General features: G+C 38.9%; 1 protein-coding gene across 2 annotated transcripts in view; it reads right to left on the reverse strand.

Moving 5' to 3' along the window:
• Positions 1–7,340: 7,340 nt before the first annotated feature.
• The window catches only part of NALF1 (NALCN channel auxiliary factor 1), a 438,234-nt gene continuing 428,254 nt past the window's right edge, over positions 7,341–17,320 (reverse strand). Inside the window, exons 2-3 of one of the 2 annotated variants that reach the window (XM_088136512.1) lie at positions 16,183–16,354; positions 7,341–11,236 (exon numbers count right to left, since the gene is read on the reverse strand). In XM_088136512.1, the coding sequence (XP_087992638.1) occupies positions 10,941–11,236; positions 16,183–16,354 (468 nt within the window). In that variant the 3' untranslated portion in view covers positions 7,341–10,940. Of the gene's footprint in view, positions 11,237–15,241; positions 15,711–16,182; positions 16,355–17,320 lie in introns of those variants that run through there. The other variant, XM_088136513.1, reaches the window with a different exon arrangement.

Below are 17,320 nucleotides of genomic sequence, written 5' to 3' on the forward strand. Positions count from 1 at the left end.
ATGTTTTTGCTTCCCAGTGAGTTTATTGGTTTGTCATCTTACTCTTTCTACATTTATTACAAGATTTCTCTTCTCTTTATTCTGTTTTTCCCTCCCCAGGTTCAGCTATATGCTAATTTGATCTTGCTTCTTATTTAGTTTCTTCTGTATCCTATTTATCAACATTTCTCCATTGTTACAGTTCTTACACTGATTCCTCTTTCTTTATCAGATTCTCCCTCTCTCTCTCACACACACACACACACATGGAGTCCTTGGTGCTCCACTGGTGGGCAGGACATGCTGTCATAGGCATTCATGTAGAAAGAATAGTTGTTCCTTGGTGGAGGTTTGCCTACATGCAAATTTCTCTCATTTGCATATGTGGTACCAATAGAAGAGAATATATGTAGCTCAGGGTTGAACTGTGGAGTCCTTGGTGCTCTCTGAGCTTGGTTGTTTGCAGACATTTCATTACCCAACTAGGTAACATCATTAGTGTGAGTGCGGGGTTTGCTCCCTGTTTATATACAGTGGCTTGCCCTGCCAGTGTTGGTGGGGCTGTGGTTTTCTCCTTGGTAGTTTCTTGATTAGGGTATTGTTTTCTGCTTGATTGTTTGTCTGCTGTTAATCTCTGTTTATTTGGGTGTAGGCTGCTGGAGAGGATGTGTTCTGGTCTTTTTGTTTCCTTCTTACCTTTTTAATTGTCTTTTTGAAAGGTGTGTAAATATGGTTTATCTTTATGTGACTATTGGTGGCTGATACTTCTGAGTGCCAAGCTTCCAGGAATTCCCTAGTGTTTTCTGGATTTAGCTTGGTCTAGAACGCTCACAGTTTCCCAGTTGGAACTGGGAATATATATAAAACTTAATGCTTTTGTACTCGCTATTCAAAAATGTTCTCTTTATTTGAATTCTGATCAGGTTATCTCTACCTATCCTATTCTTTCTCTGGAAATTTGGATCCAGATTCAGTTATTTCTTTTTTGCTGCTTCTGGAACTGATTATCATCCACATCTCACACTTTAGCCCTCTGGAAACATTCAAAAATTCTAACTGGGTAGGACGTGGAGATGTTTCCCTGCCCCTAACCTCCTCAGTTTGAGTTGGTTATAAAAAAAAGCCCTGCAAGAATGCCCTCAATTCACAGACACATTTGGCATTACTTTTACATGTTGTATGTCATTGTCATAAGTAATATTCTCCAAATACATGGAAAATTAATGGGTGTGTTGAACCTCATCATTTATTGATGCTCTGTACTGTCCTTTATGCAACAATTTTAAATCTTCACATATGAGCAGTTTCCTTTAAAGATTGTAGTGTCTTCTTATAGTCATTTATCATAAATGATCTTTCTACTAATACGGGGAGTCTATGTCATCATCTTTATCCTCCCTTTGTCTTAAAAGACATTGGGATGGTTAAATATATGACTGTTTAGCCATTTTGCCTGAAGAGAGTACAGAGCTGAATCTGGGACCTCATCCAGAATAATAAACCTTTGACCCTCGATGAGATTACAAGATATATATATTTTAGCTCCCTGTAGAAACACCAAATCCAGAGTTTTATTTCTTAATGGCAAAAAAGGGGGCTATAAGGCCATTGATCACATTTCAGAAATGGCTGACTAAAAAGAGATTGCCAAAAGATTTGATTTCAGCTCTGTATGGATGGTTAGTGAATTTTCCGTTTTGTAAAAACTCACCTCTGAAATCTGTCTAGGAAACAGATCTCTCTATATCACGCTCAGGCTCCCAGTGGTGTATCTTCTGCCATAAATTATATGGTTGACGTTTTTGCACTAAGCCGCTTATATTTATATAATTGAAGCAGCGTAAAAGCCTCTGAAATAAATCCAGTCAAATCTAATCAAAGGTCAGTAGCCACTCAGCACTTAGAATCTTCTCTCTCAGACTGACAGTACGTAGATGGCATGGTACATTGTCCTTTTCCTGAAGTCTTCGGTGAAGTCTAGAGAACTGGGTATTCCCATGTGGCAAATCCGCCCAAAAGTTAAGCCATTATGAGAAGTCTTGCAACTAACATAATATGGCCCAGTAAACTGAATTCTGCAGGGGACAAAAGATGCATCTCCCCACAAAACAGAACTCTAGCTTATATCTGAAAGAAATCCTTGTGCATTTTTAAGGAAACTCGGCTGTGCTACTCTTTGTTGAGTTTCATACGCCTTGTCGCTTGATCGGTTCTGCAGGTGCCCTCATTCTTTCTGTGCTTGCTATGGAAATTTGCCTAATCAGCTGTTGATTTTTCTCCTCTTGTTCACAGCGCAACTGAAAATAGAAAGCCCATCTCAACTTGGTCGTGGCACAAATGATTAGGGAGACTGGGAAGGTTGGGTCTTTGATTTGATTTTATGTCCATTATCCATCAGGTGGTCCTCCATTTCTAAGGTATCACTTTAGATATTTTGGAGGGGTAAAGTGGGTTTAGAAGTAGTTTCCTGAAATGCTTACCCACATTTTCTTCCACCGTTCTTTCTAAGATAGTTTATGCTTTATCCTTTCAACATCCCTCATCAATAGAATCCAGTCCCAGCATGAGGTAGATGCTTGTACCAGTGTTTCTCAACCTTGTCAACTTTAAGCTGTGTGGACTTCAACTCCCAGAATTCCCCAGCCACCAAGCTGGCTAAGGAATATTGGGAGTTGAAGTCCACACAGCTTAAAGTTGACAAGGTTGAGAAACACTGCTTTACACCTTCTCTTGCAGAATCAGAATTCCACTGTTAAGAGTGAATAGACTGGCTAAGAGGTATTTTCTTATCAATTTGCTTTTGCTCCATCTTTTTCCTCTTTCAGTCTTTTGTTTTATTTCTATCTATATTTGTACTATATTTGTATTTTATTTCTTTTTAATTCCCCCCGCCCCCCCTTGCTGGTCACCAACTACTAATTTTTAAAAAAAAATTGTTTGCTTTGCTTTGTGAATTCTAATGATTCCTTTTCAGGTGACTGTATTTGTATTCGTGTATATGCATACAGTATGTTATATCTGCCTTGACAATCAAGCTTATAAATATAAGGCACTTTATATAGAATATTTCCATGAGATTAGAAAGATAAAATTACATCTATTACAATGTAAAATATGCATGTATATTTGTTTGTAGGATGTTTACTAAACAACCAAACTTTATTAATTCTAGCAAAGGTCAAGTGATCTATAAAAAAGGAGCACTTGAAAGCTATTACTCTACAAAATCTTTAGAATAATAATAATTTATTATAGAATTTAAATTACCAATCTCTTGACAATTAGATTTTACACCAATAACTGTTAATATGTTTACGGGTTTAAAACGTTTGCACCATCTAATAAAGATCTGTTATACTAAACTTCTAGGATGTCCATGACATCCAGAGATTATGCTTCCTCAATTTTTTTTTTAATTAAATGGCTGAGTCTTTAAAAAAAATAATAAACTAAACTAAACTAAAATTGTATATGGCTTGTTTTCTTGCGTGAGATTTCTGGCAAGAAATACATGAAATATCAATGTTCTTGTGCAAGATCACTTAAAATTTTAGGAATAAGGTTATTGAAAACTTGAGTTATTTGCCATTTGAAAAACCTCATCCATGCCATTGTAGACTATCACCCACTGGTGCCTTGTGCTTGAAATATTGTTGGTGTATTAATGTTTTGGTTTTATATCCTTTGTTCCTGCAGGGCATGCTAAATTTGGTAGAATGGCATATTGTGATAACTCTCAAGGTGGGCCAGCCCTTAGGGTTGCTGCTTCTCCCTATAATCTCTTCAACTGGCCTTCCTGGGATGAAGATGAGACGGTTGGTTTTTGTTGCTACATTTGTTTTTATTTCCCTCTTCCTTTTTTTTGCACATGTTTTCTTTCTAGTGTTGTTTTCATTGATTGCTTTTATTATGGTATTCTTTATAAACCTGTAACTTAGTTTTAGATGTGATTGCATGGTAATATAAATATATCTAAATATGGATGAAAATATAGTTAGGAAAAAAAAAGTGTTGATTGGTGATTATTGATTTCAAGTGATTCATGATCATCTGTTTTGCAATTGGATGGGGAGCAACAAGCTTCAGCTTAACCCAAGCAAGACCAAGTGCCTCTGGGTTTTTGGGCCTCCTGGTTCTTGGAAGAGTCCCTCTTTGGTCCTGGATGGGTGGCACTGCCCCACACTGACCCGATGCACCATCTGTGCCCCCCCCCACCTGGACTCATGGTTCCTGCTCAAGGAGATGGTGGCAGCCATGGCTAGGAGGGCCTTTGCACAACTTCATGCTGTGCGTCAGTTATGCCCTTTCTTGGACTGGGGGGCCCTGCTCATGGCCATTCATGCCCTTGTGACCTCCAGACTGGACTATTGCAATACACTCTACATGGGGCTGCCCTTGAAGAGTATTTGGAAGCTTGAGCTGGTGCAGAATGCAGTTATTCAACACTGTGCACTGCTCCATGAGCTGTATTGATTTCCAGGTGCAATTCAAGGTGCTGGTTGTCACCTTTAAAGCCCTTCATGGCTTGGAACTGGGTTATTTACAGGATCGTCTCTCCCCAGTTGCCTCTACCTGTCCTACTTGATCCAGCAGGAGGGGCGGGTTCCTGCTACTGTTGGCTAAAGAATATCAGCTGGTGGGGCCCAGAAGGTGCCTACCCGTTGGAACATCATTCTCCCCAAGGTTAGATTGGCCTCATACCTGCTGGTCTTCCATAAGGCCTTGAAAACCTGGTTTTGTGCCTGAGCCTGGGCTCTGGGTATGTGACAGAGCCCGTCTCCTGGCTGTGTTGACCTTTGTCTGGATGATGCTCAGTTGCTATGTATTTTATTTTTATATATTTTTATATATCTTTTATGTTTTGTATTTTATGTATTTTATATATTTTATTGTAAGCCACCTAGAGCCACATATGTGAGATGGAGGGCTATATAAATCAAATAAATAAATGAATATTAAGTTAACTTGAGAATTCAGGCATCCATACAAACCATGATCATGTAAAAATCACTCATAGTTCTGCAATTGCACCACGATGTCTGACACAGCTAAGTCATGTCATTTGCACCAATGACATCTTGATGCCCATGTTGTTCTTTGCACCCTTCTTGCTCCTGTGAACGCCTGTGCTTGAGAATGCTCCATCCAAGAAGGTAGTAATCTTGGTTAGCCTTATGTCTCTCATTACTGACTCGGATTAATCTATTTTATAGAGTTATTCAGAGGAAAAGAGCATAATTCCATGGTACCAACCTGAGCCCTAGGACTGTGCAAAGCATTTGAAGAGAAGCTTTGCACCCCCCATCGTCAAAATGCTGAGATAGCCACAGCCTCTTAAAAGTTTGGGGCAGCTGCTTCAAGGGATTTCCTAAATCATCTAGGTGTTTTTATATGAGCATGCACAGCCCACACTTCTGCTAGGATTGCTGGTGAAGCATAGCTATGCCTGCACATACATACAGAGGTGAGCTGGAAAGGCCTCTGAAGCAATTGTGCCTACCTCTCTGGAAAGTGTGACTCCCTCAGAAGAATGTAAAGCTGAACCCAGGAAGGGGGACGGGAGCAATGATCCACTGAGAGAGAAGAAGAGATTACTCAGTCCCAGGAAAGTGTGAGAAATAAACTCAAAATAAACCTTTCTTGGTTTTGTTTGATATACAGTAAATGTGGTAGAGAGACAGTTTTCAAGATGTGCCAATTTGCTCTACAATAATAAAGAATATTCCTGAAATCACAGTTCCTCCTGTCTTGACCTTGCCTACCTCAAAGGGCTGTAACCCTTCAAGACAGGAGTTTCATTTTTGCCTTTGTGAAGTGCACAAGGCCCTTCTAAATGCTTTGCACGATTCTACTGAGCACTTGATGCTTGTGGCAAATGTTCATAAAATACATTGGGGAACTTGCTGCATTTGCTGTGTCCATTGGAAATCTTCTGTAAATGTTTAGTGGAGTTATGTATGTAGTGGTCTGAACTTGGCTGTGACATTAAGTCATGATCTCAGTCTAGAGATTCAGTGCATTAAGAATACAATGAAAACAAGGTTAATCCAAAAGAATCTAGCTCATTTGAAACTTGGAGTTTATAATCAAGCATATATAATATGCTAAAAAAAAAAATACAGAAACCTTAAACTGCTGCCTTGAACTCCGGAACAAAAACATGGGTTATAATCTAACAAATAAATAATTCTTTAAGCAATATGCCATCAGTTTTTTGGGGGAATAGCTGCTGAAGACAGCTTCACCATGGGCTTATGTTTCAGTCAATACTAATACTTACATTAAATCCATAACTTCAACTAGCATTTTGGGATATAAGAAACTGCATTAGGTATGTTAAAGAATTTAGCATTTTGAACTTTCTCTCTCTGAATAACAACTCCAATCACACATTGCTTTGGAGAATCCAAGCAGCTTAAAATATACTATATGTGTATGATAAATAGCAGGTATGTATGTACATGTTCCACTTCAAAAACAACCCCAACCCCCCATCTCTGTTTGGTTTATGAAACACTAAATCTTGTCTCTTACTTTCAACAAGTCCTTCAATAGAATAACCCATTGTTTAAATATAGTCAGGATAAAATTACAATCATATAGTTTCTGCTTACAATTTCATCAAGCATGAAAAGAGCTTGGTGAAAGACTCTTAAGTCAGAGTTTTTATTCTGACTAAGGATGTCTAAGGGTGTTTTGTCCATCTAACTTCATTCCAATAGGTCATTTTGCTTGTAGGAGCAACTATACTAACTGGCGTACAACCTTCCCTTGTTTATTTGATATTTATTCTTGTCCTATTATCTGTGATCAAACAGTGCTTCTTTGATCAATTCATGTGACTTGTTTTGAAAAATGTTCAAGAGACCTTATTTTGAAACTCCACCCTTTGAACTCATTTCACTAGGTTGGGTGAAAGAAATGGAGATTTTCCTTATAAAACAGAGAAAAATAAAGAAATGTATTTATCCTCTGCTGTTCTAATAAAGCTACATCAGGCTATACCACACAATTTTAGGCCAATTACATTTGCCATCTCTCATATGCGATGAACAGCTTCTGTTATTTTTTTTAACTGTTTCTATACTTTAAAGAATTACACAGAGTGATACTTCTTGGAAATCTTTCAGTCCTTGTTCAGTCTTCCACACTCTCACTGGAACTTGATGTTCTGCTGCACTGCTTATAACTCCCAAATGTTAATCCACTTTTTCACAAAATGAGTAATTGTGCACGGAAGGATAGCCTTCAATAGCTCTATTTGCCCCTCCCCCCACACCCAAAAAAGTATTCTCTCTCTTTAATGAACAGAAAGTCAGTATAATGAATTCTCAGATGCAATAAGAAAAAAACATATAGTAGCTCTGATTATGATCTATGACATTTGGCTTTGCAGTATTAATATATTGCACAAACTCTGGATTTTTCCTTGTTTCAGAAAACCAAATAATAAAACATATGGAAGAGAGGGGAAGTCTGTTGTATACAACTTCAAAATAGATTTCATTCTCTTTCTTCATTGTACTGTGCTAGAATATTGGACTATCACTGGTTGGAAGCCAGTTCTTCATCATGTATGTCAACTCATACAGTACAAGGAGAAATGGAACAAGATGGCGGTTACAGTGGCAAGATGCAAATTTATTCGGGCAAAAGTAATAGATGCACAATATCAAGCATGCTCAGGTATGTGCCAAGAAAACGGTTACGGATGAGAAATGGATGGGATGAGTTTTTGCATCATACATGATTACGTTTCTCTGAACTTCATAAAAAGAGTCCTTTTGTTCTAAGCAGGATTTCTTAGCTGCTGCTAAGAAAAAAAGACAGATCGCGCTGCTGGAGTAAAAATATCCGGGCCCAAACAATAACATACATCACAGCAGCCGTCTCCAGAGGAACACTATATTCCTTTTGAAAAAAGAAAAATCAGTAAAAGAATTAGTTTGGGGGTGGGGTAGTGACAGAGACAATGTAACTGCAGGTACCCATTTGGAAAGGAAGGAAACATTTCATTATATTTTTAAGTAAAACGGTTTGTGCTTCCTACTTCATTTTACTCAGTTTGGCTTTTTTTTTTTTAAAGCGTATGAATAATGTTGCCACTGTTTTTATTTTTTCATCAGTTCTTTTTCTCCTATGTCCCTGCCTGAAGCCAAAAAGCAGTAGAGCTGATTTCTCCCCCTAAAAATGCAACTGAAAAGTGACTGGGGGGAAGGGGGACAGACAGAGAGGGGGGAAAAAAAAAAAAAGAGAGAATAAGTTTTTGACCGGTATTCTCTGCAGTAGATCATTATGAGGCAAAAGAGGATCCCACTGAGAAGAATCAGCAACTTTTTTTTAAACGTTATTTTAACTAGGGGGGTGAACAGAACACACTACTGAATTGGGATCGTGTAAAAACACAAGGAAGGAGAAGAGAAAAAAAATGAATGTTTAATTCATGAGTAAAACAAAACGATGCCATGAATGCCACAGAAATGGATGTTGCTGAATGGCCTTTGTACAGCAGAGGTAGATCAAGGTTTATAACAAACTGTTTACTGACCATTTACATTTTAAGATCAGAAAAAGTGGTCAGTTGAACAAGAGCACACCTGAGGGTTTTCTCACTCGTACGACTCTCGCTCCAACCCTCCAGCGCTGTGGCTCTGTGCAGATCTTGCTGCAAGGGATCCCATTTGCTTTGAAGTCTACATGTCATCGTTGAATAAAGCTTTCCCTCTCCCCACCCTGCCTATTTTCAGAGCATTCCCGTAACATTTATCAGAAAACGTGCTCATCCAGGGAAAAAAAACAAAACAACCCAGAACGGATGGTGATTTATGCCACGTAGATACCTATGTGTGTACACACGCAGTGGGAAGGAGGTAAAAAGTAAGAAAAGAAACCGAAGCTGAAGAATTCTGCATTTACGTGCCGTTTTTTGTTTTGTTTTGTATTTGCACAGGTCATTTTAAGATCCTCATTCTCAGTCATAGCAAAACACTATCAAAACAAGAAGTCTTGCAAAATAGTTGAGCTTGTACATCTTAACAAATGCATTAGTTTAATCTGCTAAAGCAGTAGGGTTGTTTCTCTGGGTGGGTGGTGGTGGTGGTGGTGGGGTTTGTTTTTGTTTTTTGCAGAACTTCACAAATCATAAAACATGAATGAAAATGCATATCAACACTGCAGTGAGGAACAGAAACATTTCTTGAAAGGGGCAAGGAAAGAGGTTTTTTTAATGCAGGAAGGAAGAGAATATTTTCTATCTTTTTTCCTTCATCTCTCAGCTACACAGGAAACAGCTCCGAAGTGCACTTTCCAAGTGTAGTTAGAGAACAGGAAGGAATGAAAAGTTTTTTTGTTTGTTTGTTTTTAAAAAAACAGCCCTTATTAACTTTTCCTTCCATTTATTCTAGTGTAAACTCTAAAAAGCCATTTTAAAAAGCAAGATCCCATCCACTCGGCAGGTGATACAGTCCTATAAAAAGAGCAGTGAAAAAGGCAATTGGATTATCCTTTCTGTCCCATCAATCCCTCACAATACTGGACTACTCATAGCCCAGCATCTTAAATTTTATTGCACACTCATGAAAATAGTTTATCAATCCTTAAAAAAGAAAAATGTATTTTTTTCCAGCTGCACTAACATCTTTTGAACTCCTCCCCAGCCTACCTTACTTCCAAGGCTATCTTGAAGGATGCGGAGCACTTGATGAGCAGAAACTACTTCACATGCTGCAGGAAAGAATCATATGAGCATAACACACAAGTGTACATTCATTTTAAAATAGTCATCTGGTTGGTTGGGCAAGTGATTCCAAAAGAGATGTACCCCAATATTTATGCTCAGAGTATGTACACTCACATGCAATGACCATATTACCTCTGCTTGACTGGAAATTAGTGTTCCCCAGACCCTTCGTGACATCTCTAGATATCCTCAGAATCAAACAGTTGCAGAAATAAATCATTGTTGTTTTCTTTTTTTCTTAAACCTCTTGGCTTTTATAGATTGTATTACCATGTGGTACATAGGTGACAACAGAGGAATGAAAATCGTAATTCACAATGAATGCCAAACTTTTACTACCACTGTGAAGGCCTCCCCTCTAGTCACCTTGCTCAGCTCTTAGCTTGGTTTTACACACGGTGCTCTAAATCAGGCTGCTCCTGTTCAACTGACCAGTGAGAAAGGACTAGACTTTTTTGAAAATGGGTCTTGGAGCAACAGTTTGTTATAGAGTTCTTTATATTAAAGTTTCATTGTCAGATCCCACTTTCAAGGAGAGCACCCGTTTATTGTGCTCTCTCCCCCCCCCCCTTACTTTGGGTTTCTCCAGCCAGATGACTTGTGTAACAGTGGCAGAGGTGCGTTGGACCGCGCACCCATTCATTGTGATTACACCGAAGGAAAGCAAGCAGGAATGGTTTGCTCTGGGGCACTGAAGCAGGGGGAAAATATAATGGGAAAAAGAGAACTGGTTTTGTGGAGAGGAGGGCTGGGAGGGGGGGCTGGTTTTCATTATTTTTTTAAAAAAAATCTTTTGCCATGGAACCACAGCAGTTCTTTCTTCTAATAGAAACTGACAAGACATAAAAGACAGAACTATTTGATGAACACACACAATGACTAGAAATAGATAAGACAGTGAAAAGACTTAGTTTAGCTCTGAGAAACTGTCTGAAAAATAAAATCCTGTATTAACAAGTGCAAAACAAACCAAAAAAAGAAACTCCAAACATTAAAACACAGTGTATAAAATGGTGTGAGAAATTTAAGTCACCAGACAGCCTTTTAGTCAATAAAAAGCTGGATAGGATGTGTCCTTGTTTGGATCGTGGCCCATCTATTGAATTTTACTCAGAAGGCCTTTGGAGGAGTGGACAGAGGGCAAAAAGGTCCCATCGTTTGGGTCTGACTGCAGTATGCATGGGCCTGCTGTGTGCCTGTGGGAGGAGATGGATCAGGTCTCTTATTCCTCACTGGTTGAATTATCTTCCAAATTTGTGATGCCTCCAAAGCCCAGTTCTGTTGAGTTCTGTGCTGCTGAGACAGTGAGTACTGTATGTAAGAGAATTAATACAAGAACACACAGTTTAAGTCTGCTGTTACACAGTCTTGATGCTGATGAAACTGTGAGTGATGTCCGGTGACACATCATTGAGTCACTTGTTTTTATAGTCCCTTTGGATTGGTTATCGGATAAGAGTCCCCATCTGACATCACAGCATTCTGGTTCTGCATTGGTTGGATAATTGTCATAGAGCCCTGCAAGAGAGGAAAAGAGCAGCATATTAACAGTCTTTAAAAAAAAGAAAATAAAAGAAAGAAAGATGGTAAGGAATGTCTGAATGGACCCATATACCCTGCCCAGTAGTCAGATATAATGTCTCACTTTAAATATTTAGCATATATGGCTATGATTGCATTGCTGTTCTTATGTTAGAAGTCATTCCAGGCACCCTAAATGGAAAAGCAGCATGTGCTAATGCTAATACTAATTAATGGCAATAATAACAACAACCACTCATTATCAAATGCTTATCAAAAGCTGCTGTGTTAATCTGAGCCTATCTAACGAGTTTTGTTCTGTACTAAGCATTATTTGAAAATTAGTCTTTTTTCCCATAGATTTGGGACTTAAATATGTCTTAATTTCCAAACCATTACAGAAGGTTTTCAGAGAGAGCAACAGTCTCAGCAGCATCTAAAATGTACCTGAAATGTCATGAAGAACCCAAGCTATAGCTGTAGCTCCACTTCCAAATATGTCATTATCGTGAAAGAAAATTAGTTCATAAATCATTCTCCATAGAGTTTGCCTCCCTTAACTAATTGCAGAGTGTCCTCTAGCTCTTGTGGCTACATATAACAGCCCTTGTAAAAAAAACTTCCTATATTCTCTTCCTGGCATCTTCCAGAGATCCTGGACATCAGCTCCCCAAATTCCCCATCAGAAATGAATGAAGAGAAGAAATTCAGAAATAGTCCCCAAAACCATAAACATCTACCAAGCTTTATGAAACTTATTTATGGGCACTTGGAACAATTTAGAGTGAAATCAGATAAAAAGGTTGTCCTTGAACACACTCCCCAATGCTGTGATTTTTATGATTTCCTTTCTTGCCTCACCATACTATTACGAAACAACTTTAATTACCTTCACTTTGAAGGATCTTATGTTTGGTGAGTCAGAGATTCATATTACAAAGTTCTTTTATAATAGGGTCAGTCCAGATTACTTTGCTTAAGCACTGTGGCAATTGGAGACCTTGAGTTCCAACTTGAGGGCTTCTCAGTCACAATTCAAACCTAATTCATTGTACATGAAATGTTTGTTGTTTTCCACTAGATGTCCCCAGTCACCTGTTGTAAACTGCAAAATATAGCTGCGATAAGCCATGCATAGTTCCCAGTATTTAAAGCATAAAAATGAAATCTCCATAATGTTTTGTACGTCTTACAAGTTGAATAATGCTGATTGGCTTTAAGGAACACGTGACCCCTATGTTTTGCTGTTTACTGTCTTGATTCAGGAAGCCGCTTTAATTTGAAACATAGTACTGGGTCTATTTAAGTCAAGATTCTGCAAACATTTCTCAGGAAAGAGGCTGTCACCTCTTGGCTTATGGTTGCTGCTGCTTCTTCTTCTTCTTCTTCTTCTTCTTCTTCTTCTTCTTCTTCTTCTTCTTCTTCTTCTTCTTCTTCTTCTTCTTCTTCTTCTTCTCCTCCTCCTCCTCCTCCTCCTCCTCCTCCTCCTCCTCCTCCTCCTCCTCCTTCTTTTTGGATTCTAGAGGCTCCAAGTGCATAGGATCAAGTGTCTCCAGGTCACCTTCCTCATTGTTCAGTTACATCAGCTGAATACTGAATGTATTAACATTGCAGAGAAACAGTTAAGACTACCACATCTGGGCTGCAAAAATCCAGATGACCACCAACAGGCAGCAAAGGGAAGTTTCTGTATTGCCTTGCAGCTACCTAGTGGTCATCCAGACTTCTGCAGCCCAGATATGGTGGCCTCCAACACCTGAGGCGTTCAACCTTTGTAGGACCTGTCAGAATTGTGCAACTGCTTCCTCTCTGGCAGAAGAGTTTCTAGTGAGAAGACACTGCTGAGGACAAGGCTCTTGAGAAGACTCAAACATTCCTTCAGTTTACATTTTTACATAGAAATTAGTGAGTAGTTCTGGATGGTGTGAAACATTTTCCCAGCTTTTATTCTCCTGGCTAATGTAGTTAAAGACACTTGATAAATTCAGAAACCCGTCGACGTCATGTTTTTCATTAAAATTTAGCAATGGTGCAATAACATTATCATTTCAGGTGCAATCCTATGATCTGCAGGACAGCCCCCCCCCAGTAGTTACTGAGATCTTCTGAATTATCTCTGAATGCCAAAGATTTTCCACAGGTAGAATTATATTGCTCTTGCAGTTAAGCTTTCTCCCTAATAAAAGTCTGTTCAGTCTAAATCACATATTATTTCAATACTGCAAACAATGGAATACTTTTTGTCCACATATATTAAACTCCATATCACAAACTTTCAGTCTATGTGTGTTTAAGGCCTGACTAAAAAAAAAAAAATTAAAGCAGGGCCTTAATGCCCAAATTCATGGCATTCACTATCATCCTATTAGGGACTTGCTGTATGAGAAATGGTAACAGGAAAAAAGGCTGCGTTTCAAAAAAGCAGGCACATCTCCTCCTCTTTAGGATTTTGGCTACTTTAAAGTAGAGAGGAGAGATTTCTTTCTACCAAGTAAGGCACTACAGCAATCTGAGGCTTATTTAAGAAGCTCCACATTTTGTTGTTTTAATCCTGCAGAAATTCAGAAAAAGTGATAGCAGTAGCTCAAATTCAGGTTTCAGAGCCTTTCATAAATCAGAACTATTGGAGACAAGAGTTTCTAAAGACAAGTGGACAGTTCAGTAGTAATCTGGGCATTATTATAAGTTATATTTATTTCTACCCTATGATATTATTAGTAGAGAAGCTCCTGTACTGTTCAAAGACACTAGTGTGAACAATAGCAAGAAAAGTAGTGGTTCCTGATAAAGAGTCACCCATGTTCTGATCATGAAGTTTGCCTTCCATCAAGTTATATGATTCATGATTTTGGGATTGTGAGTTACTATAAAAATAAACTTGTTGGGATTTTACAGAATGCAAATGCATAATTCTGAACACTGAGGCACTTTCTTCATCTGTGGATTTCTATTCTTTCTTCTACTTTGCATTATTTCACAGCATATGCCTACTTTGGCATGTATTGATTGACTGGGATTTCTATTAATTTAGTACCAGCCAATAAACAAACATGCGTGTGTGTTAGTACATGTTCATACGATTGTTTAATAACATTATTCTGCTCATAAATCAACCATTTATCATTTAGCATCTAGGCCAGCATTTCCCAAAGTGTATTTTCCAGGTGCATTAGGTGAAATTCCCATCTTCTAAGCCAGCCAAGTGTCATAGCATTGGGGATCATGGAGTTTGTATTCCCATAAATCTAGATGGTGTTAGATTTGGAGAGACTAATTTATGGTTGTTACTCAAAATACACAGCCTGTCTCTTAATATCACCTGTTCAGTCGCCCAGTCAGCAAACCATGATGATGCCAAAATATTACACGTTTGTGTAGTGTGGGTGACATAACCACAAAAATTCTGAGATTATGTACTTGTGCCAGGACATATGATGCAAATTCATAAGTTGTGGAAATGGTGTGATTTAATCAGTACACATGAATCAGCATTGATCCCCTTGTCTTCCCGTGGATGCCGATGAGCTAAGCCTCCTAGACTTCTGAACGTTTATATGAACCTCCCCTGCACAGCTCCACAGTACCCAGGGTGAAAATTTTGGACCCTTTTGTTAGTGAGGCTTGAATGCTTTGATTGACAAACACTACACTAGCTTTAATTCCCTTGTTTCCCCAGGCAGACCAGAAGGAAGAAGAATGGCACCCATGCTACAAAATGTTTAATATTCCTGTTAATTCCAAAGGATTTTTATGAAGTCCCAGAACTCAGTACAGGCATATAAAATTCCCTACTTTAAAAAAAAAATCCTAATAGTAGATCTTTAAAAGTGAAGAATTTATTTGCACTGCATATTTATCATATTTAATTTGTCATATTGTAGGCATATATCAAAGTTAATAGTCATGTCAAAAGCAAGAATGAGAATGGATGCTTCATATTCAATAATTAATTATTCTCCCAGCAGTATTAAAAAACCTAGAATTTCTGTTGCCCATATTCAAGTGTGTGTGTGCGTTTGTGCATGTGTGTGCCTTCAAGTCAGTGTTGACTCTCGGTGACTACCTGGAGTAGTCCCCGCAGTTTTCTTGGCAAGGTTTTTCAAAAGTGGTTTGCCATTGCTTCCTTCCTAGGGCTGAGAGTGAGTGTCTGGCCCAAGGTCACCCAGCTGGCTTTGTGCCTAAGGCAGGACCAGAACTCACAGTCTCCCGGTTTCCAGCTTGATGCCTTAGCCACTACACCAAACTGGCTCTATGTTTGAGTATAGCCCTTTATTCTTTCAATAGTTCAGTTTGTCGTCATTTTTGCAAGCTCTAGGAATACAGTTGGACAAGTTTACACACAGGTACACAGCGTGCAATTTATAGCTCAGATTCTCTAGTGGTGTTGGTAAGTCACAGTTGCAAGCAGAGGCGATCCCAGCATTGGGAGACAGCGGATGCAAAGAGGGCATGATGATTCTCCAAAAGGTACCTGTTTTGAAAGTGAATCTTACTTTTTCATTCTGCACATTGAGTTTTACATCTTAGCCTCCATCAATAGCACAGGAAGCTTTATTTTAACAGGCTCTTAAAAAAAAAAAAAACATATTGTCCAAGCTGAGGGATCTGCACAGGTAACGTAAATAGGAAGTACATGAGAACATGCGAGCAGAATTATCTCCCGGAACTGATATAAAAAGAGAACAAATAAAGTAAATTGGTGTCTAAGGCAGATGAGTCATGCATAAGCAGAAATGAGGAGGAGGGAAAGTGGGAAAGAGAGAAGACAAAAGTGAAAGCTCCTGAGGATTACAGGGCAACAACATCATTCTTGTGGGATATATAATGGAGAAGGAGGTCTTGAGTGGAAAGTGGAAAGGAATTCTTAATCATATGTTGCTCTCAGGCTACAGAGAATAGCTCCAGAAAGGGGTCTTAGAAACAGCTGCTGAAATCTGCCATACCTGTACAGATGAAACTGGATAATCCTCCATAGATGACATCATCATTGTCTGGTAATATAAATGGACACCTTGTCTGAACCTCCAAACAGTATTGCTTGCAAGGAATTGTGTGGTTGCAATGAGACTGTGTGACTTCAAAATACTGGGAACAGAGCCAGGCTTTGTAGACAGTCTAAGGGAGAAGGGAAAAAAAGGGCGGGGGAGGGAAAAGAAAAGAATCAGATTTATTGACAACCCAAAGCAGCACCACTAGAATTATTCCTGTCATATAACACACAGTATCACACTCTTAAGAGCTTTTCAGTAAAATGAGGCACATCACTTTCTTCCTTTTCCAGACAGTGATATTCCATACCTTCTGTCATGGCTCAGTCTGCCTTTGGCCTATTAATTCCAAGACTTAGAGTGTAACATGCCTAGCACTCGTTCATATTCTTTGGAAGGAGATCCCTGGCAATTTACAATACTTGCACTTTCTACCAATATACTGACTGAGCGTAGATGGAGCACAGCTTATCAACGTTCCAACAGCCAAACGCTGCTGCTTCTTATCAGGCTACTGAGAGAGAGAGATGCCCCAGACCAAGCTTTCGGGGAGTGCTTTTATTGTGGAATTACTTCATTGACAGAATTTTACTGAGAAGCCAAGCTAAGCCCTTGCTTTCCATCTGTAACCTTCTTGTGTTTGTCTGCCACTTCTTTAGGCTTTTTTCTTATCGCCAAAAAAATCCATTATGAAGGAAAAGATGGAATAGCTTGTGCAATGCCTTGCGATTGATAGCACTGGGTGCCCTCTGTCTGGAAGCACTCTCTGCCTGCCTCCATCTGTGTCAAATTCAAATTGCACTGTCCTTTGTTTCCCTCGCAGGAATCTGAATTATAACACCAGCCGTAGGGGAGAGGCAGGGAAAAGGAGAAGAGATATTTCTATTCCAGGTATTACTCAGCCACTCAGAAAAGCAGTTATTAAGAGCCATTAGCTAACCCTCCAAACAAACTGCAACTTTTGCCAACTTGCCAAAATGATTAAAGTGGTTTGCATCAATAAAGTTCTCTTTAATATAGGCATGCAAGTCGTTTGCAAAATGAAGAAAGCTGGGAGATTTTTCTGGGAGCCAAATTAGAGGCAGAGAAAGAA

This window comes from Python bivittatus, unplaced genomic scaffold, assembly GCF_059951505.1.
Source record: "Python bivittatus isolate LINGU-HERP-01145 unplaced genomic scaffold, Pbiv_v1 ctg000060_np1212, whole genome shotgun sequence".
Lineage (NCBI taxonomy): Eukaryota > Metazoa > Chordata > Lepidosauria > Squamata > Pythonidae > Python > Python bivittatus.